The following is a 24,592-nucleotide window of genomic DNA, read 5'->3' as shown; positions in this document are numbered from 1 at the left end:
AAAAATTTGATTACAGAATTTTGCTAGACTGCAGCTATTAGCATGACTAGCTACAACCACTTGGCTAGAACGCCTCTACAGAGAACGACCATATGATATTGAGACGCTATATGACATCTAGCAGCTAAATGCCTTCAGTGTGCAGATGACAAAATCAGGATGCATTCTGGGACATGTGGTTTATGGACATCATACTTCTGTAACTAAGAATTTAATTGTATTGTGCAAATTACAGTCTTTGCAAGCTCTTGGGGTCCACATAATTTCGCCTGCGGGCCCTGAGTTTGACATGTGATGTAACATTTTATTAAATTTTTAGCCAGCTAGCAAACAGTGCAACTTTTGTTAACTTTTAAACTAACTATCTAACAGCACTTGAATGTATCTATGTATTAATTTTGTACTTTAAGCTATTTATTTTAATTTGAGTAAGCGAACTTCCCCATATTGAGACTATATTTCATTTTGATTTACATTGGACTTACTAAACTGAATTTAGTTTTAAATTGTGCAACAGAGCTCTAATTTTTTTAAATCTAGTTTTGCTAAACTCCAATGATAACTAATTTTAACTAAATTAAATTACTGTTTGTTAGAGGAGCCCATTCTAAAAGATTAAATCAGTGCTGTTCTAAATGCCTAAATTATTAATGTGGAGAAGAAAAAAACTTCCCATAATGCCTCAGTTAAGGGAAAAAGGGGGAAAATAATGGGAAGGAGTCCTTTCTGCAGGATGGTACAACAAGCCATACTACTACTCAATTATTTCAGGCTTAACAACTCTTTTATGTAAGTGTTTCCCATCCCACTTCATTACTTTATTGCCACGTCAACCAAGCTGAGAGGAATTTGTCTTAGTGTAACTCAGAAAAACAGGACGACTGGCACACATGACAGCAAAACAAATCCAGTTAGACAAACAGCACAGGATTTCAGTGTGTGCAACAGAGATAAAGTGGTCAACAGACTATAGAAGAAAGACAGACTGATAAACAATCAGAAAAGAGTTGAATTTATTGATAAGTTAGTAAAATGTTGTGGTTTTTGCCTTCTCTAATGCTCCTTTTTGCCGTTTTTGCTTTAATATATTGATGGTTTTTAAATCATGAATTGATTGACATGGACAGATGGAAACCACACTAATATTGGCTACAGATGACAAAGCTATCTGCTGTTTAATAAAACCACAGATGTACAGTTCCAAAAATGCACATGCTACTACTGTAAGCTTGAATTTCTTTTGCCATCTGCATGTCTGTAGTTGCATATCATTTCCCACGTGTCATTTCAAGAAATACTAATGTGCTGCCACGTCTGCGTAGCACTCTTCCTCCTCTTTAACGTCTCTCTCTACCTTATCCCTACACTCCCAGCCGCTCCTCCCCCAGGCTGCGTCTTGCCCCGCAGGGTTTCTACGGTTACCAGCCGAATCTGGAGCACAGTCAACATCTCTCGTCCCACTCCTCCTGGATAATTAAACAACACTTCTTTTACTGCTGCGCACATATTTGGAGCTGCAAATCACGACATGAATATTCAGTTGATTGGTTGTGATGACTGGGAGGCGATTGTCTGTGCAATCACTATTTCATCAGGAGGAGTGAGTGAGCGTTGATTGAGGAATTGCAAAAAAGGGAGATGATTTATTAATATTTAAGAAAAAGCAAATGATAGTTTGCTATTTATCATGCAACCTGCCAAATTATATGGCTCAGGAGGATTTCAAGTGGCATACTAACCTACAACAGGAGTCAAAGATGGATTTAATTTAGGCTTACACCCCTAGATCTCCTCCTTCATCTCAGAACAAATGAGAGAATAGAGCCCTCTGATCATCTACTGTAAAAGCCTCACATTAAAATATACATCTTGAAGGATCATAATGGGCGGTTTAAATCTATGGGGTTTCCTGTCTTTGAATTCATACAGGGACTCACTGATCGCTGAGTTTGCACTCAGCAGCAGCAGCTACAGAGCGGAGCGTCAAAAAGCTACACACACTCATTGAGTCTCTCAGGCCTCTCGCTCAATGGAGGACTTGTGCTGGAAGGATTTTCTTTAAAATATGGTAATCCCTGACTGCACCACGCTGCAGAGACAGTCAGCTGAAATCTGAGTTAAGGAGCGTACAGCGTAAGCTCCTAGAAAGACGGAGAAGCGTATTTAATGAAGTTAGTGACACTTGAGGAGTAAAAATGGAATGAATTGGCTGACACCGAATTCCACTGCCCTTTATCTTTTTCACTTGATCCTCAGATGCCACACAGACACTGACCCAAAATCTAAAATCTGTCATGTGTCACTTTGCAGATGATGCTGCACCACTTCCCAATCATCAGATGACCATACATGTCATCAGAGATTAGGGAAACATGTCAGCTCTTCTGATGACAACACTACAGCCAATGTGTTCTCCTTTGAAATTTCCATTCCGGGCTGGAATAACTGTTTATTTTGCCTAGTTCTTGTTTAATGGAGTTTAAATGTGTATTTGCAGAGCAATGGGCTTCTCTTTTGTTTTCAGGATAACAGGCTTAGCTTTATATTGACAGACATTTGACAGAGTTATAAACAACTGATCAATTTACTGTGGAGGACTTATCTTTGCTTATCAGTGTCCAAGTATAAAGTTGTGCTTGTCTTGCACTCGTGTAGGTTCAGTGTCCCTGCAGCCTGCAGGCAACCTGTCTGAGCTTCTAGTCTTAGGAGGAGGGGCTGGAGGGAAACAGCTCACTTCAACCATAGGTCATATATTAAATAGGGATTCAATCTATTTAAATTACCGTCTATGGCTCCAACTAGCTATTTGGACTGCAGTACTCATTTCTGAATGCTAGAGCACGGGCCTACAACAGGGGGTCCTGTGAGAGAGAGAGAGAGAGAGAGACTCCACCACAGTGCAAATACAAAAGTTCTGAGGGTGAGGCAAATGCAACTAACATTAGCCATGCTGCTAACTAAGCAATGACCCAAAAATATTTAATGCAGTATATGTAGTAGGGGTCTCTGCTCCATCTCTCTATCAGCTAAGGGGCCCATAGCCTGAAAAATGTTGAAGACCCTTAAACTAGGATTTTACATATTGCTCCTTTAAACAGTCTTTTATTTCCTTAAATGCGGTATCAGCAACTTTTCTTTGCTACTAATATCAACACAATCCTTGATCTTGACTCTTTTTTTCCCACTTCCCTGTTAAGAGACAAATAGAGGCAAATTAATAACAATCATCTAATTTCCTTCCTCTTGACTTTGTTCTGTCATTTTCATGCTTTGCCCTCCTCTGTGGCCCCAAAATGAAAGCGCTCTTCAGGAAGGAATTATGATTTGTCTCTCACCAGTTAAAAGAAATTAATGTTTGATTTAAGCAGCAGCCCGAAACTCATGCTTGCAGGCACTCTGTTTGTGTATGTGCATGCGTGTGTTTAAGCTGGGAGAGATGAGGAGGGTGGGGGGAGGTGGCGCGTGTCTTGTCAGATCCCGAAAGGATGAATAAGAAGCTAATCTCCCTCTCCCAGGGAATTCTACCAGTGATGTCTCAGACAGTCCCGTCTCAACAGGGACTGTGGGAGTGCAGTGGAGTGTGCGCTCCCATCTCCACAATAGGATGTTTTCAGAGCGTATCTGACTGTTATCTCCACACTGAATAGATACAGTTCCTCCTTAAATGTGAACAATGCACACACACCTAAGTGTGCACGTACAGACACGCACTCACGAATAAGTCCCCGATCCTTATTTGTTCAGACCCCTGCACCTAGTCCTGATTCACATGTTATTTACGGTGTGTTTGTTATCTTTCAAAGCAGGTTTGCTTGGTGTAAACAACAACATGTTGTTATATGCACGCATGCTTGCAGGTGTGTATTTCTGTCAGTGTGTGCAGGAGTGCATGTAAAAGTCAGGGAGCATGGAAACACTGATAAAAAACCGTTACCCAGATTCCCATGGTAGTCTATTTTGACTTGCTTGGAATGAAGTTTGGCCCATCCAGAAATTCCTTTGTTTACCCCCCCCAGAGTGTCAACCTCAGCGACTTCATCCCCTGCCCTGAGGGAGGGGGGTACGGTAACCATCTGAGGAATGTGAAAGGTGCGGGAAAAGACCCTCGGGGAAGGGTGAGTCCAGCAACTTGCGTAATGTGTTTTGAGGCTCAGTGGGGGGTAGTGGTCGAGGTTGGAGGGTGCAGAGAAAGGTCAGAGAGATCAGTCAAGCTGAGAGCTTCTCTGGTTTCAGCGGCGTCTAGACTGGTCAATACTGTTACCTTTCATGTCTCCGTTAGGGGTTAGACTGTTTTCTTTGATCACGTAATCATGATAAAGCACAATATCATGTGCCATTGTTTCAGTTCTAACAATAAAGGCCATCAAAAACCTAGAGGTGGAAGTAAGTCATGTGTAAGTACTAGAAATTTGCATCTTAAGTCTGACTTGAGTCCCCCACCTCTGCTAATTAGTCGTGTTTATTTCTTCTTTGGATTACGACCACGCTGAAGGATTTTATACAGGATTTCCATGTCCCCAAAAATGTTTAAGATCAGAGATGTTTGATTTTTGAGACTGTCTTAAGACTTTGTGTCCTGTCAACAGTTGCTAACCTAAAATCAGTAACTATATTTATCCTGTCATAAGCAAGTGTGGAACTCTTGAGAATTTATTTGGTTTCATCAGAAGGAATCAGTCTTTGCTCTTGTTATGTAATATACTGTGACAGGTAATAGCTAGGAATACCTACAATAGCAAAACTGAAAGACTAAAACAACAGTACATTCCAGAATGCAACATGCTCCACACCAAATGGAAGAAGTCTCACCTCTCACCTATTGAAGCATTTTTTATTTTTTTTAAAGCAGGAGATAACTTGCTTTATTTATGGATCGCATGCTGTTCACATGTTAGAGAAAAAAAATATGCAACAGGTACTTTATTGTTCATAAAGACAACAGTTTAAAAATAAAGTTACTCACATTCCAGCAGCCATCATCACACAGTTCAGTCCAAGACTAGTTTTATATTGCTAAAGCAAGTTCATTTATGATTAGTTATGGTCTTAATTAAAGCTGCAATGTTTAAACAATTAACTGTCAACTATCACATTAATTGCAAATCAATATTATTATAATTAGCAAATAGCTAATCAGTTAATTGAGAAAATAATCAATAAATTAATCAACAATGGAAATAATCAGTAAGTGCAGCCTTATTCTTGAGGGCATGTAGTAAGCAATTTCATAATTTTGATTTCAACAGCCACTCCAGCCTGCGGTCTAGACGATGACAGACTTAAAAAAAGCAATGAGACAGGTTTTGTTTGGCTTCATTCACAGCGCAGTGATGTACAGTAGTGCACATCCACGTCATGGGTGGTTTGAATCTGAAGAGCCGCGCTGTGTGTCATGTAGGGCGGAGCTGTGAGACAGGTGCAGAGATGAAAAGATTGGCGGGGGAAACTAGGGTGTGCCTGCTCCATGGCTGTTCTGACAGGCCTTTGGTATTTTTCCAAAGAGTGCGGGAGCATGTGTGTGAGTCGAAAAACCTGCTCACATTTCTCTTGGGAATGTGCAGGTGTGTGCGACTGGAAGCATGTCTGCCGCCTTTGTACTATTGTAGTCTAGTGTGTGCCGCAGAAAACTACCTGCTCGCGAATGTGTTAGGTGATAGACGTGAGAGCCCATAGGTGTTGAGCATCTTTGTAACGCAACCGTGGCAATGTGGCAATGTGAGTTTGACAGCTCCTGTACAGAGTTGTTTTTGACAGTGTAGTTAAGGCGCCTCCTCTCCCAGTACGATGCTCAGCACCATCTCCATCTCTCTCTGATTTTGTGTCCATTATACTCTGAAAGAAGAGTTTTTTGTGTGAATAATGAATCATTCACAACGTATGTTCTTATACAAAAAAACATTATTATTCTCCAATGTTTTGCATAACTCTGTTCACATTTTTCAACATAGAAAATTTGGAAATATTCCATTCAATTCGGAATAGAGTACTATGTCTTCTCTCATTCGTACTTGTCTTTCTTTCCAAAATATGAAAAAATTTTCTCTAAAGTTTTTCCCATTCAAAGTAAATGACAAGATTGTCAAAAATACCACACTTTCACTGTTTTTCAAGGTTTTTCCAACTCTAAGCAGCTCTTTCATGCTTTCAGCCAGAAACATCATCCAAACACCAAAACATCCAACATGATTCATTCAACTATTCAAGCCAGCAATTCAGTTCAGCGTCAGCTTTTAAACAAACATTAAAATATTTCACATCGCTCTTACATTTTTGGTGTTATTCAACGATTCAACGGGAATTGAGTTTAGCGTTACCTTTCAACAAACATTAAAATATTCCATATCATTCAACTTTTAAATCCAGCAACGCAATTTAGCATCAGCTTTTCAACAGCCAGAATTTACACCTGCAATTTCTTCAGAAATTACCGTCTCTATTGTTAGTGATAAATTCAGCAAAAAAAGAAAAAATCAAATATAGAGTTTCTAATGAAGAGAGGAGACTTGCATTTTTAAACAGGTGTGTTTTTAGTAAAACATTTAACCAACATGGAATTTTATTTTCATCAACATTGTTCTTTGTCCCCTCTCAGTGTGTGTGTATATGTGTGTTTGTATGTGTGTGTGCTTGTCTGTGAGTGGGCATGTCTGCATGGTAATGATGCTTTGGCTGCTGTTGCGCAGGCCATTGTGTTAATACACTCTCTCAATGTGTTAATATACTGCGAGAATGAGAGCGAGAACGGGAGACTGAGAGAAAGAGAGCGAATAATTATGTTTCCCCTTTTGTCTCGGCTCCCTCAATTAAGCCTGAAGAGAGGCAGCCAGAGCACATGTCTACTTATCCACTTAAAGCTTTGCAACAATAGGACCCCCCAATGTCTCTCTCTCTATCTATCCCTCCCCTCTCTCTCTCAGTCTGCAGTTCTTCCTCCCACTGTTTTCTCACTTTTCCATATCAAACTTCTATTCATAGCACCCCATATTCCCCGATATGTTTTTCTCTCCTTCCCCTTCTGTGTCTGCACCAACCCCAGCGCCCTCCCCTCCGTATGTGTTTCGCCTCCAGCCTTGCCTCACCTCTCAGCTCAACGTGGGTTTAGCAGAGATACCCCCCCCCCCCCCCTCTCCTCGCTACCCTTCTCCCTCCTCCGTGATTTGCTGCAGGGCACCGGGAGAGGAAAAACGAAGAGACTAAACATTTTAGACTGTACACTGCCAGAGGAAAGGCAGCGGTTTGATGTCCCCTGTGTTGTGTCAGACAGGATTGTTTTGTTTGTTTGGCCTGTGTGTGCGGGTTTTTCACCTCCACCACACTGAACTCAGACATATAGACGTAATATAGATGAATTATATGGTTGGGCAGTGTATGGCCGTGTAGCCAAGAGTTCTCAGCCATATTTGTTGTAGAAGTTTTCACAAATGCTGTCTTTGTTTGGTAGTATGAGTGGGTTATATTGCTTTCCATTCACCCACTATCAATCTATAAATCATTTTAGGTATTAAATCCGATGTGTGTCTGCTGATGCCAGTTTTAAAAGGAAAGCAGTGATGAGATCCAAAACAAATATCCAGCACCTGTCAAGGATTGTGTGTGCATCATTACTGTGTGTGTTTCTGTTTGTTTTATCGGGGGTGGGTGGCCAGCATGTGGGTTGGGATAAGTCTCATCAGGCCGGATGGGGTGGAGGAGGGATGAGAAATAAAGGGTGGAGAAGAAGTATCAGGGTCAAGTTTAGGTTATGTAATCGCTTCCCACAGCTGGGTCAAAAAATGTGCAGCGATGGCTGGGTTTAAATACGTGAACACACATGCTTTCATGGTGCAATGTAAGACCTGACCCATGGAACAAAACAGTGTTCCATGCTTTTGGTCTTCACTTCTTCACTTCTGTTTTTGTCCTTTCCACTTCTCCATTTCTGAACTCTCATTTCTGTGTCTTTTCCCAGAACTGTAACATGTTTGACTTGTTTTATTTCTGCCGCAGAGAATAAACAAATTCATAGCATTATCTGTTTATGATCAATAATGAAAGCTGCAGCTGTAGTCAGAGTGTAGACCTCAGGGCAAATTGCTTCTTCTTCTTTTTTTTTTTTTTTTGCATTCTGAAAAAAAAAAAAAAAAAAAAAAAGGAATGGCTAGTTTAAATCATTGTAGGTGGCAAAAGTACAAGAATTACTTCTCAACTAAAAGGTTCTGAAATGTAGTAGATAAAAATTAAAAAGTTACCTTCTAAAAGACAGAACCTCCCCTTTTCTCTGTAATCAAGTCTTCCTCTCCTGTCGTTTTCATCTTGTTTTGTCTGTTGTGTCTGATATGCACTGATGGATACAGGAATCGTCACATGTTATTGTCTCATCCATTTAGTAGGAGTGGGCAGAATAACAGATTCTAAGATGAATTGAAAATTCTCTCATGAAAGATTACGAATCAGTGCAGAAAAGATAAATTTAAAATCCAATTTTCGACATTATGATCGCCTGTAACAATACTGTAAGATGAGCTGTATGTTCCTTACAGCTGATCCAACTGGATGATGAAACATAACCGACATAAGTGCATTATCGTGATATTCTAAACTAGCCTACTTCTTGTGTTTTGGCTTAAAACCTTTAAAGTTTGATGCAACAAGATGCACCGATAATCGTTTCACAATTGCATTGTAGTCGTTTGAATCAGAATTGAATTGTGGGGTGCTGGGAAATTCCCACACGTACAATTTAGGTTGAAATTGGTCTTGATGCTGAGAAGGTGGTGTGTAATGACGCAAAATAGAAATAATCAATAATTGCCCTCAAATGCTTTAAATTCAAGCAGTGAGCTTGTTTTGAAAATGTAAGGAGTAGACAGTACAGATATTTGTGTTAAAATGTAGAGAGTAAAAGTAAAAAGTCATCAGATAAATACTTGAGTAAAGTACAAATATCTGAAAATTCTATATAAGCACTATAATGAAGTATTTGTACTTTACTTCCCATCTGGTTAAAATGACTCACCAGATGTGAGGGATCTAAACAGACCCTGATTGACATCTGCTTTTCAACTGATACAGGCTGTATTCTTTTCTTTTTTTTTTTTTACATGACAGAGAAATGATTTCTCGTCCATTATGTTCTTGCTTATAGGCTTATCAGAACACAAACAAATCTGACAATGGTGTTTGCAGCATTGAGGGCAGCAGTCAGTTTAGGCTGCCAGGGGGCCTCTGAATGCCGATACTAACCGACTGAGAGGGATCATCCGTTATATCTGCCTCATTCTACGTTTAAACTTGCACATTTTTATCTGGTTTCAAGCTGAAAATATGTGAAAAGCTACACACAAGCCAGCATGCTTGTACTTGCATACCTTCACACTATACATAGCACATTATGGAAATCATGGTCTACTCTAAGCAGCTCAGGGCTGGTATTAGGGAAAATTAGGTCGTGTTGGCATGGATCATTTAATTGAGTCTTAAGCAGAAAATCATACTCTGTAGCTGCTTTCATCTTCTGTCATTTTACCAACAGCATGTGTGTGAATGTGTGTGTGCATGCGTATCTCTTTGTCTGCAGGGAAACAAGGGGTGTTTCCCAAAATGTTGTGTGCACATGCCTCTACATGCCTGCATGGTTTTGGGTTGGCAATGAGTTTCAGGGTGCAGTTCAAAGAAATTTCGGTTGTTTGTGAGTTTTCCCCCCCCTCAGGCGCAGACAATACCTCTGTGTTTTGTTTCTGATGATCTGTGAGTTTGTATATGTGTGCATTTAAATGTGTGTTTCTTGTTTGTCTGCTGTTTTATGCTGCATTATCTTAACTCCAGGCATACTGACCACTGCCTCCTTTATTCTCTTTCATCTTGTGTGCCACCTCTTATCCTATAGACTCCCTCTCCTGTGTGCTTCACAGCTTTCCCTTTCAACTTCACTTCATGCTTTATGTGACGTACCTGGCAGATCCTCTGCAGCAGTTTTTAGAGGCACCTTCCCGTCTTCCCTGTCTCCTCTCCTCTGTGTGCGTTTGACACGTCGGGTCACTTTGAAGTTGCGAGAGCTCCACTGAAACACTTCTCTCTCTTCTTGTTCCTCTCAGGGCAAACTGACACCACTGTTTGAGGATGTGTGGAGGATCGTGCAGTCGGTGAAAGATGACACCGCAGTGATGTGGAAAAGCTAGTGATGCGGCTGCTTAACCACAGGTAACCACAGTTTGTATGAATCACTGCAAAGTAGGGGAGAGCAGGGATGAAAGTATAACTTTTTTGTATTTGCACCAAGATGCATTCATTTAGAGTAACCATGTTTCATTGTGAACAGCACACCAATTCCCTAAACATAATAAACAGGAATATTTACAATTGGAACTTAGAATTGAATTGCAATTGGGACTTAAAATAACTCTCAGCTATGCATTATGGGACAATTATGCAAATGAAGGCTCTCTCTATCAATTCATTTCAATGACACAAGCCAGAATCCTACAACACCCTGCAATGGTTGAAGGACGCCATTACACAAGTTACATTAGGCAGATTACACAAGCTTTCCAGACTTAAGTTCAGTTTCATAATAATATTTTTTCCCCTCTCTTTGTCATGACAGAAGTAACACAGGTGCAGGACAAAAGTAACGGTTGGATAAATCAGCCACATCTTGAAATAATACATCTTTAATAATAGCAAGTGAAAATTAACATGTTACTTTTGTCCCTCCCTTGTTTCCATCAACTTTACCCTAACTAGCACCAAACATATGGTAGCATGATAAATTAAACTTTCACTGATAGGTCGCACACAGAGAGATCAAGCAGATGATAAACATGTACGGTCTTAAAGACATAAACATTACCTTGAACCAGAAAAAGACTTCTGTTTTGTATTATTCACTTTCCAGTGTTTTATTGGAGCCCTGGCAAAACAGATCAGGTAGGTTTTCAGCTGTGTACTTCCTGTAGATTTCTGTTCCATGTTCCTGACTTCTGTGCCACAGAAAACAGTTCCATTTTGCAAATATCCACCTCATACTTTCATCCCTGCTATCCCCTAACTTTTTTTTTATCGCATAGCAAAATCCTTGCAGTTTATTTAAATATTTTGAATTGTTTCAGTCATATAATAAGGAAACAAGAAGCAGTTAAAATTATTGTTCGAGGCTGTGATTCTACATACTAGATTAAATTATTGTGAAAACAGACTTGTTAGAGGTGATGCAATAGTCTCGCTCTGCAGTTTGAGCCCACACTGAGAACCTGATGGTGTGGGTTTGATGATGTGTGACTCACAGAGGACCAACTGATCTGACAGCAGTTGACTCAGCAGCTTCATGTGCTTATATAACAAGAAAGAGCAGGAGGTGAAGCAGGATGCTCAGATAACTTTATGATCAGCAGAACACAGTTAAAAACTGATTCCTTTGATCATTCTAACTGTTTTGAAATATGGTTAATGGACCATTTTAACACCACTGAGGAAGAGAAGTGCTGCAGTAAGAACTGGCTGATCCATCCTCGCATTAATCAAGCCAATAACGGTTCATCGGTGCCTTAGTTTCCGTGCACAAAATATTTAATTTTTTGTCCTCATTCCAAAAAAGACAATATTCCTGCTAGAGATAAAACACACACTGAAATCATTTCATCAAGTTTTATAATGAAAACCTCTCAGTGATTTGAAATGGTATCATGTCCCTTGGGATAATTTACATTACTAATGGAAATCAATATTCCACTAATATTCCCATTTACATGTAGTGGTTGTATTAAAATTATGTTTTTTCAAAGTTTTCCAGTGGTGGCAGACTTGTTAGACTGTGACCACAATCGTTCCCACACAAATTCATTCAGCCACCTTCTTGAAAAGGTTAGCATCTTGATATTTTCACATATGCAAAAATCCGTTGATACTGCAAGTCTTTCATCATGTTAAAGAGTAGGTGTGGTTCTCCACCCGACCAGAAATGTGGGCTTTTGTTTTCTTCTTTGTCTCTCCCTCAGCCGTACAAACTGTTGACGAGCTGGTTTGTTTACAACACACAAAGCAAGAGGGAGTCTGTCACAAACTGCTAAAAAATAAAATAAAAAAAGATGCATAATGTAAATGCACTTTATACATGTCCAGAGTATGTATGAATAATATTGGCATATCCCACATGTCTGAATCCAGAATAAGGCATGATTAGGAATATCCAAATGGAATATGCTGTTTACACGACCCATATAGAATTAACTTATTATCATATTGGGAATAATAGTGGAAAATAAGTGTGCATGTAAATTTAGTCAGCATCTGACCTCAAAAGTGCACTGTGTAGGTCTGAAGAATTTATATGACTTAAAACTTAAAAATATGAGACATTTTTAAATTTTTAGATGTCTTTGGAACCGCTAAAAGAATGAATGATACATTCTGAATACTTAAATGGGACAACAGCCTCTGTGAAACATTTATGTACTAAATAAATGTTTAATCAACTTTATTGTCCCTGTGCTACTCCATTTGAGTGTCTTATTCTAAGTAAATTACCAAACATCAAGGTCAGTTAAAGTAGCCACACGGGGTTCAAAGAGACCCTGGATACCTTTGACTTACCACAGTTAGTTAATGGTCCATCAAATGTTACTCACTCATCCAGCACACAGATTGACCTCGTTTTCAGCAATAAATGTGAAAGAGTAAACGTGGCAAAGCCATTAGAGGGCAAGGCCGACAATGTGCTAATGATTCAAAAGCGGTGTGTACAGTATATCTCACAGTACTTACACAGAAATCCATATGGATGTACAGATTTAAACAAACCAAACCTTAATCACAAGCGTTACAGCACTCTTGCCCAGTTCTGTGGGGAACTGTGACAAAAGACGTCTCTCTCTCTCTTAAAGCATTTTCAGCTAGAACTGGGTTTTGAAAGTTTTAGATAAGAGTGCCAATACAATATTTAAGCTTTGGCACAACTACTAAAACAGTACTTTTTTCCAAAACCAACTAAATTTACATATAATAAATATCTGATCAAAGACTAAGACCTTGAAAAGCATTTGGTGCCAGCTTTTCAGTATTTGACACTTTTTGATAATTGTGGCTTACAAACACGTTGCTATAACTCATTACCTCCCTCAACTAAAAGGGCAATGCAAGCAAATTTTTCTCTTCTTATTCTTTGAAGTGTAAACTCTTTGGACATATGTGGGTACCGTCTTGGAAGAACTACAGTTTTTGGCACTTCTGCATTGGCTTCACTTTACAGCTATGGGTTGTAACTTGGTCAAAACCTAGTAGAGTTCAGAAGCTGCTATGTTTGTTTTGAAATTCAAAAAAAAAGAAGGCTGCTAGGCTTACATGTGTTTGTTTGAAATGCCTGCATTTGATGAAGTTAATAAATATAAATATAGACTCTTGGTCAGTTTAGTATGAGGTATTAGGTGATCAGTGTGCCAGTTAATGACTACAGATGTTATATAAAACTAACAGATGTGGCACAGACCAGTATGAAACACTTACCTCACTACTTCACAACCATTAACCATTAGCCTGAAATTAACAAACAACAATTCTGAAATTAATATGTTTCACATAAACTTTCTTCTTAATTTACAGTTGAATCATGGGAAATGTGGAGAGTCAGAATGGGGACAGTGGTTTCTACGGTGATGTGACGGGACATCTCTCCCGTAAGCACACGTCCCGATCACTCCGTCTCTCGAGCAAGCAGCAGCCAATCACCCGCCGCTCCCGGCACTCTTCTTCAGTGAAACAGGAACACAGAAACTCTGAAGCCTCAACTCGCTCCTCCAGCACCCCGAGCATCCCACAATCCTTAGCAGAGAGCGGACTGGAACCTTTCAACGCAACAGATGCGTTTGAAGACTTTGGCATCAATCCTCACTGGACACAACGCGTTGCTATGACAATGAGGCCAGAGTCCTATCAAATAGATGATGACCCCTTGGCCACACCAACTCCTGAAACCTCAGAGGCGGACACTGTTGCCCAGGACGGGGGCGAGGACTCCATGGGGGAGGGGGAGGGAGACGTAGTTGGAGAGGAAAGGTACCTCCAAAGAATGACTGATGGTCAGCGGGAGGGAGGGAGCTTTAAAAAGAAGCGGTCCAAGTCAGCGGACATGTGGAGAGAGGACAGCCTAGAGTTCTCTCTGTCCGACCTGAGCCAGGAGCATCTGACCAGCACTGAGGAGATGATAGATGGAGGAGAGGAAGAGGAGGAGGAGCAGTTCACAAGGCCCAGAGGCAGTGCAGGTGCGAATGGTAAACACACACAGTTTCATTTTAAAGGGATAGTTTGGAGTAATTTAAGTGTGGTTGTATGAGGTACTATCAATAGTCAGTATATTAGCTACAATAGATGGCGATCGGCACACCACCAGCCAAGAGAAGCACAGAGGGGAACTAGCATGGAAGCTAAGCAAGGTACTTTTGTGGACAGGATCAGCATCACATCAAAAGAAGGTCCACTTAAAAAATTCATATCAGTTTCGATGTACATTATATTTAGAATATTTTCACCACTTTATCTTGCCATAAGACAGCCTTTTCTGACAGTAATCTGCTGTTATATAAGCCAACTATTGCTCTTTCCAAACCAAACAAACCCCAATGGGTAAAAACCCTAAATATACCTTGCAGAACACAGAAGTTGCTTGTTTATGGCTGCCTTTATCTGTTAGTTTGTTTGTGTTATTATGTGACTTTGGTACTTAAAAAGACAGTTTGTATTCATCAAAGTCACACAATAACACAAACAAACTAACAGATCAAGGCAGTGGTAGACGAACTCTGCAACGTAAAATGGCCAATTTCACCCATGGAGTTTGGTTGGTTTGGAGAGAGCAATATTTGGCTTATATAACAGCAGTTTCCTGTCAGAAAAGGCTGTCTGTTTTAATGCAAAGTAAAGCAGTGAAAATATACTAAATATAGCATACAGTTCAATAGACAGTTATGCTTTTCAGTGGCTAAAATACCTTCTGTTGCTGACCCTGTCTACAGCAGTTCATTGCTTAGTTTCCAAGCTAGTACTCCGTGCTGCTTCTCGACAAAGGGGGGCGTACTGACCAGCATCTACTGTAGGTAATAGACAGACTATGGATAAGTACCTCATACAACCCCACTCCAGTAGGTTCTCAGTACGTTAGATATGGAATTTTCTGGTATTTTTAATCAGTATAGTTTTCAAAAAGCACCAAGCTGTCAAAGAGAATCATCACTGATGGTTGAAATAAAAAAGTTAATAATTATGAAAATCTGTACGTGTGTGCAGGGGTGTTAGTTTGATTTGACTCGCTTTGCAGGTGATGAGGGGGATGGAGGTGCGAAAAATTGCAGGCACTCACCACGTAGGGAAAAATGATTTCAGAAAATCTGCTGATTGAAGGTTAGCTGCCATCCAAGAGGTGCACCTTAAGTTGATCACAGGGTTGTTAGCTTAACTGGCGCTGTGCAGGAGCTGCGTGACAGTGGGAGGTAGCTGGTAACCCAACTGCTGATGGTCTAAGCGTCGCCCCGGGTGGTCAGCCAGCTAGTTCAGAATAATAGATTGGCTTCCTGCACACACACACTCACACACATACACACACACACACGCACACACACACACACACACACACACACACAGGCAATCATACAGATTCACAGAAGGACACAGGCACACGTGGAGAAGGTTAATTTACACGTCAAACGTGGCAAAGTACTCTGAAAGTAACTGACAGTAATGAGAATACAATAGCCTCCTCTGCTCACACACACACACACAAATACACACACACTGCCGTGTAATAACCACCTGTGTATGTTCCAGGCTCAGCCGAAAGGGCATCGTCTCTGGACCATCTGTGCAGCCAGCAGAGTCCTGGCCTCAGGGGGCAGAGGAACCGCTACGCTAAGAACCGCAGAGAGGCAGAGTGCGATGAGGATGGAGAAGGGGAGGAGGGGTTGATGTCTCCAACCGAGGAGGATGGTGGCGGGTATGGAGCATTTACGCTCCCCTGCCGACGCTCCCACTGCCTGTCTGAGGGCTTGGCAGGCCTTGGCATCCCGGCTGCACCGTGCCCGGCTTTCCAAGGACGCCGAGCACAAACTACTCAGGTTGGATCACAATTCATGAATACATGAATAAACATGAGAAGATGAAACCGTAATCAGGTCATAAGTGTTCTTTCTCTACTTTTCTATTGTATTCTCTCTCTTCTGTCTCAGCTTTCTGAATTACATACCCCAGAACATACAAAGATAGCAAACTTGGTTGTACTTGATTTTACAGTATGCTAATAGGGCAAATTAGGAAATCTAATAAATGGTCTAATACTGTATAATAAAGAACATACTATTTCCAGTTTTTGTCTAATTTAATACAAAGTACAGCTTGTTATGTCTTATTAGTGTACTGTAAAATAAACTGAGGACACTGAGGACTTTATTTACCAGTAGTATCCAGGATGTTCAGGGGGTTCACAGACATGCCAGTCACTGCAAGATTTAACATTTTGTTCACAACCAGAGACATTTCCTGTGTGTCCTCATGCTCTGTAGTCTTGTGTGTGCATATTATATGTATGCGCATCCTAATGTGTGTGTATTTTTGTGTAATGGGGAAAGAGATTACAAGAAGTCGGATAGTTGCTGTGGGGCTGCTTGTCCAACACTGGCCTGGTTTCTCCACTCTCCCTTCAGAAATTAAAGCATTAAAGCATAATATCTTTAGAGTCCCATTCACTAACCACACACACTGTCCTATCATGCATAAATACACACACAGAGACATTCTGACCATAATTTAGCTTTTCTTTGATCCCACAAAAGCAGACTCACTCAAAGTGTGCAAGAGGAAGCACAGCCACTGTCACATATCATAAAGACGCCAATTAATAAGAGATTCAATGACAAAAACAAAATGATATCAGTAAAGTAAAGAGTGTTCATGTGATTTCTCTAATTTTCATGTGTCATTGATAAAAAAAAAAAAAGAAAAGTTGCCAGAGTAAGAAGTACTAAAATAGCGAATCAGGCTTTTTTCTTTCAACTCATTCCCAGAACCCCCAGGCACCCTTGGATAGCAGAGCACCCTAAGTGCTTATTATAAATTCATCTAGCCAGGCTGTGGGGGTTGTTAGACTGGATATAAATAGACCAACAACACAGCAAAACAAAGAGAAAAAGAACAGAGGGAGACTCAGTTTGGTGAAAAGTAAGTGTGAAAGCACAGAGAAACTCGCGCTCTAAGTGAAAAGATTTCTTTTAGCAGATATGCATGTACACAAACACATTCTGATGCATTCAGGAACTCAGCCACACACATGTACACACACAAATAAACCCAGAAATCCCTTCATAGCCTGAGTGTTTAGAGAAATAGTCTTTTTTATTATGTAGATTGGCAGATTGGTCATTCAGGTCAGTCAAATTGTTGTTTCTTTGTACAATTTAATTATTATTATACTATTCCAGTATAAGAAAAAGTCTTGTTTGCCGCTCTTTAGGGTGCAACATAAAAACATAGCGCAGATACTAGGGATATACCCAAATCTAAATATGTTATTTGGGAAAGCACAAATAATGAGATGGAAACAGATATTTCTTCTATCCGAACTTACTTATTATTATTTGGAAAAAAGTCAGTTTCAAGATTACCTCGGCAGAGTGAAAAATAAAATAAAGCTGTGTATAAAGAATAAAAATCATTGGTAGCATTGTTCTTTAATCATCATTCAAAATATTGCACAGTGCTATTGAAAACTCTCATTATTGCACAACTCGTGTCCACAGTCAGGCTTAGTAATCAGGGGTGAGGGGTGGTTAGCAGTGAGACTGGGGTCACTAGCTTTACAGTTCTTGGGAAGAAATTGTTCTTCAGTCTGCTGGTCAGTGACTGTATTGTCTGGTATCTCCTACCAGATGGCAGGAAGTCAAACAGTGTGGGGCCGGGGTGTGATGAGTTCCTGGTGATGCAACAGGCTCTCCTCAGACATCTCTTTTCTAAAATGTCTTGTATAGATGACATTAGAGTCCCAGTGAAATGCTGGGCTATTTTTACTATTTTCTGTGTGTATCTGTGGTTGTCAATAATTCCTAAAACACTCCAGTTTGTTTTGTTTTGTGTTTGCCCTTGTGTATTTTGTAAGTTCTGTTTCTACCCTGTTTTTCTGGCTGACAGGACATCTCAGGTGTTTTGGGAGAGGGAAGTGAGTACGGCGACAGTGGCATCGATGGCGTCGCCACGGAGATAGACGGAGACGGAGAGTTGGTGTCACGGCGCTGTAAGGCCATGTCGGCCTCTTTTTCAGTATACTCAGCTACTGAGAGCAGCGTGTTCAACGGGAGCGACAGTGGGAGCAGCAGCGCAGGAGGAGGAGAGGGAAGAGGCGGCGAGGGAGGTCGGGGAGGAGTGTATGAGAATTTCCGGAAGGAGCTAGACAATCAAGCCTGGGTTAGTTACTTTGTGTGTTTGTTTTTAAAATACATTACAGCTACAGCTGGTAACAACCTCTTGCCGAATTTGTTGAAGCTGTCACTATATCCTCACAGTAGTACAGGAGACAGATAATATGTGAAAAGATCAGGTTCCTCTTGCTCTCTACAGTGGCATTTGCAAGAATCCCCCATGCCCTAATGAAAACAAACAATCATAGCTAGCTTCCAGCCCAAAGCATCTTACATCCAGCCCCCTAGAAAGAAACTAAATGCTCTAACTGTTTGTAATTTGCCCAATTTATGTGCACTTGTTACCAACTGTAGCTTTAACGATTTATTACCGCTCAATTTTTCCATTGCTCTTTCGTCAGACACATCAGGGTCGGGACTGCACGGAGGAGGCCGGCTCTGCCGTGAGTGACGAGCACAGCAGTGGCACCCTCAGTAGTGCGTATCCATCAGACACTCTGATTGGCTGTGCGCAGGGCACAGTCAGGAAGGCAGGGGCTTTGGCTGTGAAGAACTTCTTGGTTCATAAGAAAAACAAGAAGGTGGAACCTGCAACAAGGCGCAAGTGGAAACACTACTGGGTCTCTCTGAAAGGTGTTGTATTAACTCATACTTTCATGTTCAAGATATTTTTTGATTTTTTTTTTACATGTATTTGATATTATAAATGAGAAACAATTGGAAATGTGTGGAAGGGGAGCAGGAGGCTGCAGGTGTCCTTTCACATTCAAACTGAGGACATTGTGGTTACATTGCGTGCACCTGTTTTTGTTTTGACTCTTTATGAGTCATAAGAAATCGCCAATAATCTTTTAGAAGAAGTAGATTTTTGAAATGGTTAAATTGAACAATATGTTGATGGAGTCAGGCAGGCAGTAGGACAGGCGGTCACTGAACTCCAGCTCCAGAATGTGCATTTTCGGAGCAGGATAAACTTTTTTAGGGTTCACGATAAAGTTTTCAGGATAACAGGCTCAGCTTTACATTGACAGACAACTGACAGTTACAAACAGCTGATCAACTTAACGTGTAGGACTTATTGTTGCTTGTCAGTGTCAAAATATAATGATCTGCTCATCTTGCACTCATTTTCAGTGTCTGTGCAGCCTGCAGGCAACTTTCCTGAGCTTTGAGTCTGGGGAGGAGGGGGCAGAGAGAACCAACTAACTTCAACTGTAGATCTTATATTAAAAAGGGATTCAACCCAAATAATATACCATATATAGCTCCAAGTCATTATTTGGACTGCAATACTGTTTGAATGTTAAGGACTTCACTGTTTCTTTTATAACAATGACTAATAACTGAAACTAAATATTGGGCAAAAAATGACCAAAAGCTTTACATTGAACACAATGTCACATTCAGATAAACATCTTAACTTGACCACAGCCTGTTTAATCTCCCGCTCTCTCCCTTTCCTGTTAAGCTGTAATCACATCAGTCGTAACACAGTCCATGCCCTTGGTTGTCACCTCTACCGTCCTCTCTCACCCTCCTCTGTGTGGCCTTACATTTTCTCTCTGCGGCCTCATCACAATTTAATTTTACGGTGGCATCCGTGTCTAATCCAATCTCGTCCTTGTGAAATGCACGAGATCCAGCATCTGCGGCTGCATTCCTGCCTGCCTCCTGTCCTTATATCCATCCCCCTAAACATAAATGCATCAGATGGTGTCATAGTGTTTCTTCTTACCTCATGTTATATATTCATCAATAATAAACAATGTAGCCCCATATTTTTAATTATTTAACTTAAACAACCATGAGAGATTGAATACAATATTGGTATGAAAAGGAATATGTTGTTTTTGTTGTATTTCTCACAAACTTTAGGTTTGTATATCATTGCAATGTACTGCAGAAAAGCTTTGTTTTGTTTTTTGGTTTCAATAAAGTAAAACAAAACAGTACATGCAGCACTAAATGTGACACCAGTAAGATAACTGCTTTTATTGTCTTTCTTTTTCTTTCCATCTTTCTTCCTCTGTGTTCTTTAAGGCTGCACTCTCTTCCTGTACGAGTCAGACTGTCGTTCTGGGATCGACCACAACAGCGTCCCTAAACATGCGCTCTGGGTGGAGAACAGCATTGTCCAGGCTGTACCTGAACACCCCAAGAAAGACTTTGTCTTCTGCCTCAGCAACTCAGTGGGAGATGCTTTCCTCTTCCAGGTGAGGGAGACGCCAATGTTTAAAATGTCCATGGAACATAGTGAAAAGGGAGACGGTGCAATGATTAGTTGATTAATCAATCGAAAGAAAATTAGTAGCAAAATATTACAGGCAAACATTTGCTCATTACAGCTTCTTAAAAGTAAGGACTTGCTGGGTTTCTTTGTCATTTATGATCAATAAATAGTCTTTGAGTTTTGGATTGTTGGTTGGACAACAGAAGCAAGTTAAAGGCTTTGTGCTCTGGGGAAGTTGGGCTAGACTAAACAATTAATCAATTAGTTGTGGACATAACTGGCAGATTAATCATTAATGAAAATGTTCATTAGTTGCAGCCTCAGTTTTAATACATAGTCAAACATAATGTAGATCCTTGGTTTGTCAAAAATTTCATTGTTTTTTGGGACATGAAGTCAGCAGATCGCCAAGAGACACAGAGATGGTTAGGAATAAAAAAAAGACCTAATTTCCCCTGGGAGGTTTGTCTGTGTGTGTGTGTGTGTGTGTGTGTGTGTGTGTGTGTGTGTGTGTGTGTGTGTGTGTGTGTGTGTGTGTGTGTGTGTATGTGTGTGTGTGTATATGTGTGTTTGTGTGGCACACAAGTACATGACATTTAGCCATGTGTGGTAGATAAGCCAGTCCTGTGTCCATGTGTTTGTTTTGTGTCTGACATGTCTAAAGGCCACACTGTCACAGGCTGACAGTGATCCACCACAGTGACCATTGTGTAATATTAAAATGTGTCTATTTATATTCATGGCATCTGTCCACTGTGACATTCAATCAAAGAATGGGAAGATAAGTAATAAAATGATTATTAGATTACGGTTACCACCCTTTTCCAGAGGCCAATAATGGGACTTGAACTTCAATTCTTTGAGCTGTCAATTTCTTAATTTCTTGTCCATGCTACTGTTACCTTTTCTGTTTTCAAAGGTATAATATGTAGGATTTGTTTTAAACATGCCGTTCAAAGTGAGGGAGCAAGGACAAAGCAGTGACTCAGAAAAATAAGACATTATTTTATATATTTTCACAGTGGTTATGTTTTAAAGCAAAAATAAACACACCCACAGCTCCATACAATGCAGGAGCTAAAGTGATCCTTAGTCTGCTCAGCCTGTGTGTGTATGTGTGTAAAACTCTTTCTGCAGCTCTCACAGACAGACAGCAGAAGTTTTCACAGACCTCAAAACCTGCACGTCCAAAAGCATCCTGAGCACAGCAAAATATGAGAAAAATAAGGCAGGGTCTGTGTCGATACAGCCACCTCAACACCCTTCTAGTGTGTCATAAGTGATGATTTAGAACGATGATAATCATATGAGTATACATAATTTCTTTTAGAAAAATATTTTGCATATGTTCCTTGACTTGTTCTCCATTTAAGTTATTTTTCCCTTTTTTCCCTTCTCCTGTCAGACATCAGGCCAGACAGAACTGGAGAACTGGATCACAGCGATCCACTCCGCATGTGCCGCCGCTCTGGCTCGGCAGCACCACAGGGAGGATACAGTGCGACTCCTGCGAACCGAGATCCGCAAGCTGGAGCAGAAGATTGACATGGATGAGAAGATGAAGAAGATGGGAGACATGCAGCTGTCCACCGTCACCGATGCCAAGAAGAGAAAGACTATCCTGGAGCAGGTATGGAGCAGGAACGTTGATACCCAATAGGGGGATTCATGGCGTGCCATCAGTCTGGAGGTTGGCCATGTTGGAGATGAACTGAGCATAAACAAGGCAACCAAACTCACAACTTTTCAAGATTTTTGTTGCTCAAAATAGTCAATTTTGATCAACAGAATATAAGCTGATAGGAATATCAAACTATTTTCTCTTTAATTGTCTTCTTTGATAAATTGGTTGAAGAGTGATGTTTTAATTGTAGTAAACTATTAGACTCAAAATCCTAGAAATCTAGATATTTGAATATCCAAGATATTTAAATTTCCAAATTGTAAAGATCAGGCTTCCAAGCCTTTGTAACATTTAAGGTTTTCAACTCTTTAAGGACTTTGCCAGAAAACGAGGTGGTGCACTATGTTGCACTTTTCTGAACTTTTCCAACATTTAGACATCCTGAAATGGGCTTTAATTGAATATTCAGCTTGTAATTCATTCTCTTTATTCATATATTTCCAATATGGCTGTGCATCCAAGTTACAGACCAAATCATGACATGTATGAAAACAGCCTACAGACACAAGTGTCTTCAATTTTAAAACACCTTTTTATATAATCATAGTGCAAATTAGTTGTCCATGTGATGCTAATTTGAACCAGGTTTGTGATCTCATGTGTTGAGCACCCCGCTGTGTTGAGTGAAAACACCCAAGGGCCTTTACAGATGCACATCTTTGTATGTTTGAACTGTACTGATGCTCTCACACACTAAAATCTCAGCAGTAAATCATCTTTACTGCATGGCGTCATCCAGACAAAATGTTCTTAAGGAGTACTCTCAACGACAGATGTTTTCAAATATTCCAACCGGTGCTCATTTATAAGCACGTCCAAGTGCAGCAGAATGCAGAATATTCACTGCACATGTTGAAACGCATGCAATGCACACATTAGCAGACAGGTGAGCCTGGAGTCTTTTGCTAATTCCTCCATATTTAATAGTTGTTTTGAAACGATTCACAGCTGGAATTTCAAAGCTCTCTCAGCATCAGGTTTGTTCACTTTCAAGTGGAACATGGTGTTACTCTCCATACATGTCTAGAATTGCTGCTGAATGTTCATTGGATGTAAACGTTGCAGGAGACCTTAAGAATGTGCCCACTTACGTGTGCGAGCAAGCCTCTGTGTCTTTGAATGTGTGTGTGGCATTTGGTTGATAGTCAATAAAAGAAAACAATATTACATAAAAAAGCAGCAGGAGGTGGTTAGGCTCAATCATGCAGAATGCTTCCCATTTCTAGAAAACACTGGGATTTTGATTGCCTTCTAAAAAGGCACATTAACTTGAATTGTGGAATCAAAGGAGTGAAAGGGCTTAACTTGAGTGGTCGATTATATCATTATCTGACTTCTTTCAAAATCAGTATCTGGAACCACATTAATCTGCTAAATGAGTTTACACAAATAGACACAGCCTGGGATTAATGTTGAACTAAAGACTAAAAACAAAGGCAGAGCAGTTGTATTCATTTCGTATTAAATCCTGGAACAAATACCTTCTTAGAAACAAGCAATCCAAAAGGGTTCTCCCTGAAAGGCTGAGGTTATACCCAGAACCATTTGCCTCTGAAGAACTCTTTTTTTTTGAAGAAAGTCTTTGTCAAGAGTTCTTTATAAGACAAGGGGTTCCATTAAGAGTTTTTTTTCACCCAAAGGGTTTTTTGTAGAACCCCGTGGGTGGGTTTTTGTAAGCGTCCTTACAAGATGTATAGGTTCTGGAGAGAACCACCAGAGAGAGTTCTAGGCAGAACCATTGCACTATAGAAGGGTTTTCTGTAGAGCTTCTAATAGGGGGCTCTGAGCGAAACCTTTCACAGATTGTTCGAGGTATAACTGTTTATGCTGGCTTCTAGGGAGAACCTTATGGCAGGGTGCCAAGTGGAACCTTTGTAAAATGGGTATTATAAAATGGTACAAGTGGAAGAGCCTTACATGGTTCTAGTTAGCACTTTTATTTCTGAGCTTGTAGGTGAAGGCAGGAACCAGTGCAAATTAAGTCTAGATTATGTTTTTCAGTGTGAGTGTGTGTGTGTGTGTGTGTGTGTCCCTGTGTTCCACCTCCCACGGCCCACCCTGTGATACATTGCACATAGCACAGCAGGTCATCGACTGGTGGGGGTTGTGTTGGTGAGTAATACCTCTCCACAGGGGCTTCAGCACTCCCACATCTCACTCCTCCTGAAACGACCAAATAACCAGCTAACTAAGAGTGATCTTTAATTATTTATTTTATCCTTTTTTGTCTTTTTTTGGCCAAATCTGGAGCCGTTCCATAGATAATTCTGGATGTAATCAGCAAAGTTTGCTTATGTAACATAATCACAA

General features: G+C 40.4%; 1 protein-coding gene across 3 annotated transcripts in view; it reads left to right on the top strand.

Moving 5' to 3' along the window:
- The window catches only part of LOC146319051 (rho guanine nucleotide exchange factor TIAM1-like), an 82,600-nt gene that overhangs the window by 14,898 nt on the left and 43,110 nt on the right, over window positions 1-24,592 (top strand). Inside the window, exons 2-9 of one of the 3 annotated variants that reach the window (XM_084731289.1) lie at window positions 4,017-4,115; window positions 10,074-10,179; window positions 13,573-14,240; window positions 15,790-16,076; window positions 18,142-18,414; window positions 18,770-19,001; window positions 20,409-20,581; window positions 22,004-22,228. In XM_084731289.1, the coding sequence (XP_084587415.1) occupies window positions 13,580-14,240; window positions 15,790-16,076; window positions 18,142-18,414; window positions 18,770-19,001; window positions 20,409-20,581; window positions 22,004-22,228 (1,851 nt within the window). In that variant the 5' untranslated portion in view covers window positions 4,017-4,115; window positions 10,074-10,179; window positions 13,573-13,579. Of the gene's footprint in view, window positions 1-4,016; window positions 4,116-10,073; window positions 10,180-13,572; window positions 14,241-15,789; window positions 16,077-18,141; window positions 18,415-18,769; window positions 19,002-20,408; window positions 20,582-22,003; window positions 22,229-24,592 lie in introns of those variants that run through there. The other 2 variants (XM_084731288.1, XM_084731287.1) reach the window with 2 other exon arrangements.

This window comes from Lutjanus erythropterus, chromosome 11 (genome assembly GCF_056507025.1).
Source record: "Lutjanus erythropterus isolate fLutEry1 chromosome 11, fLutEry1.hap2, whole genome shotgun sequence".
NCBI classification, from domain to species: domain Eukaryota; kingdom Metazoa; phylum Chordata; class Actinopteri; order Lutjaniformes; family Lutjanidae; genus Lutjanus; species Lutjanus erythropterus.
This window is presented reverse-complemented; position numbering and strand designations above follow the sequence as displayed.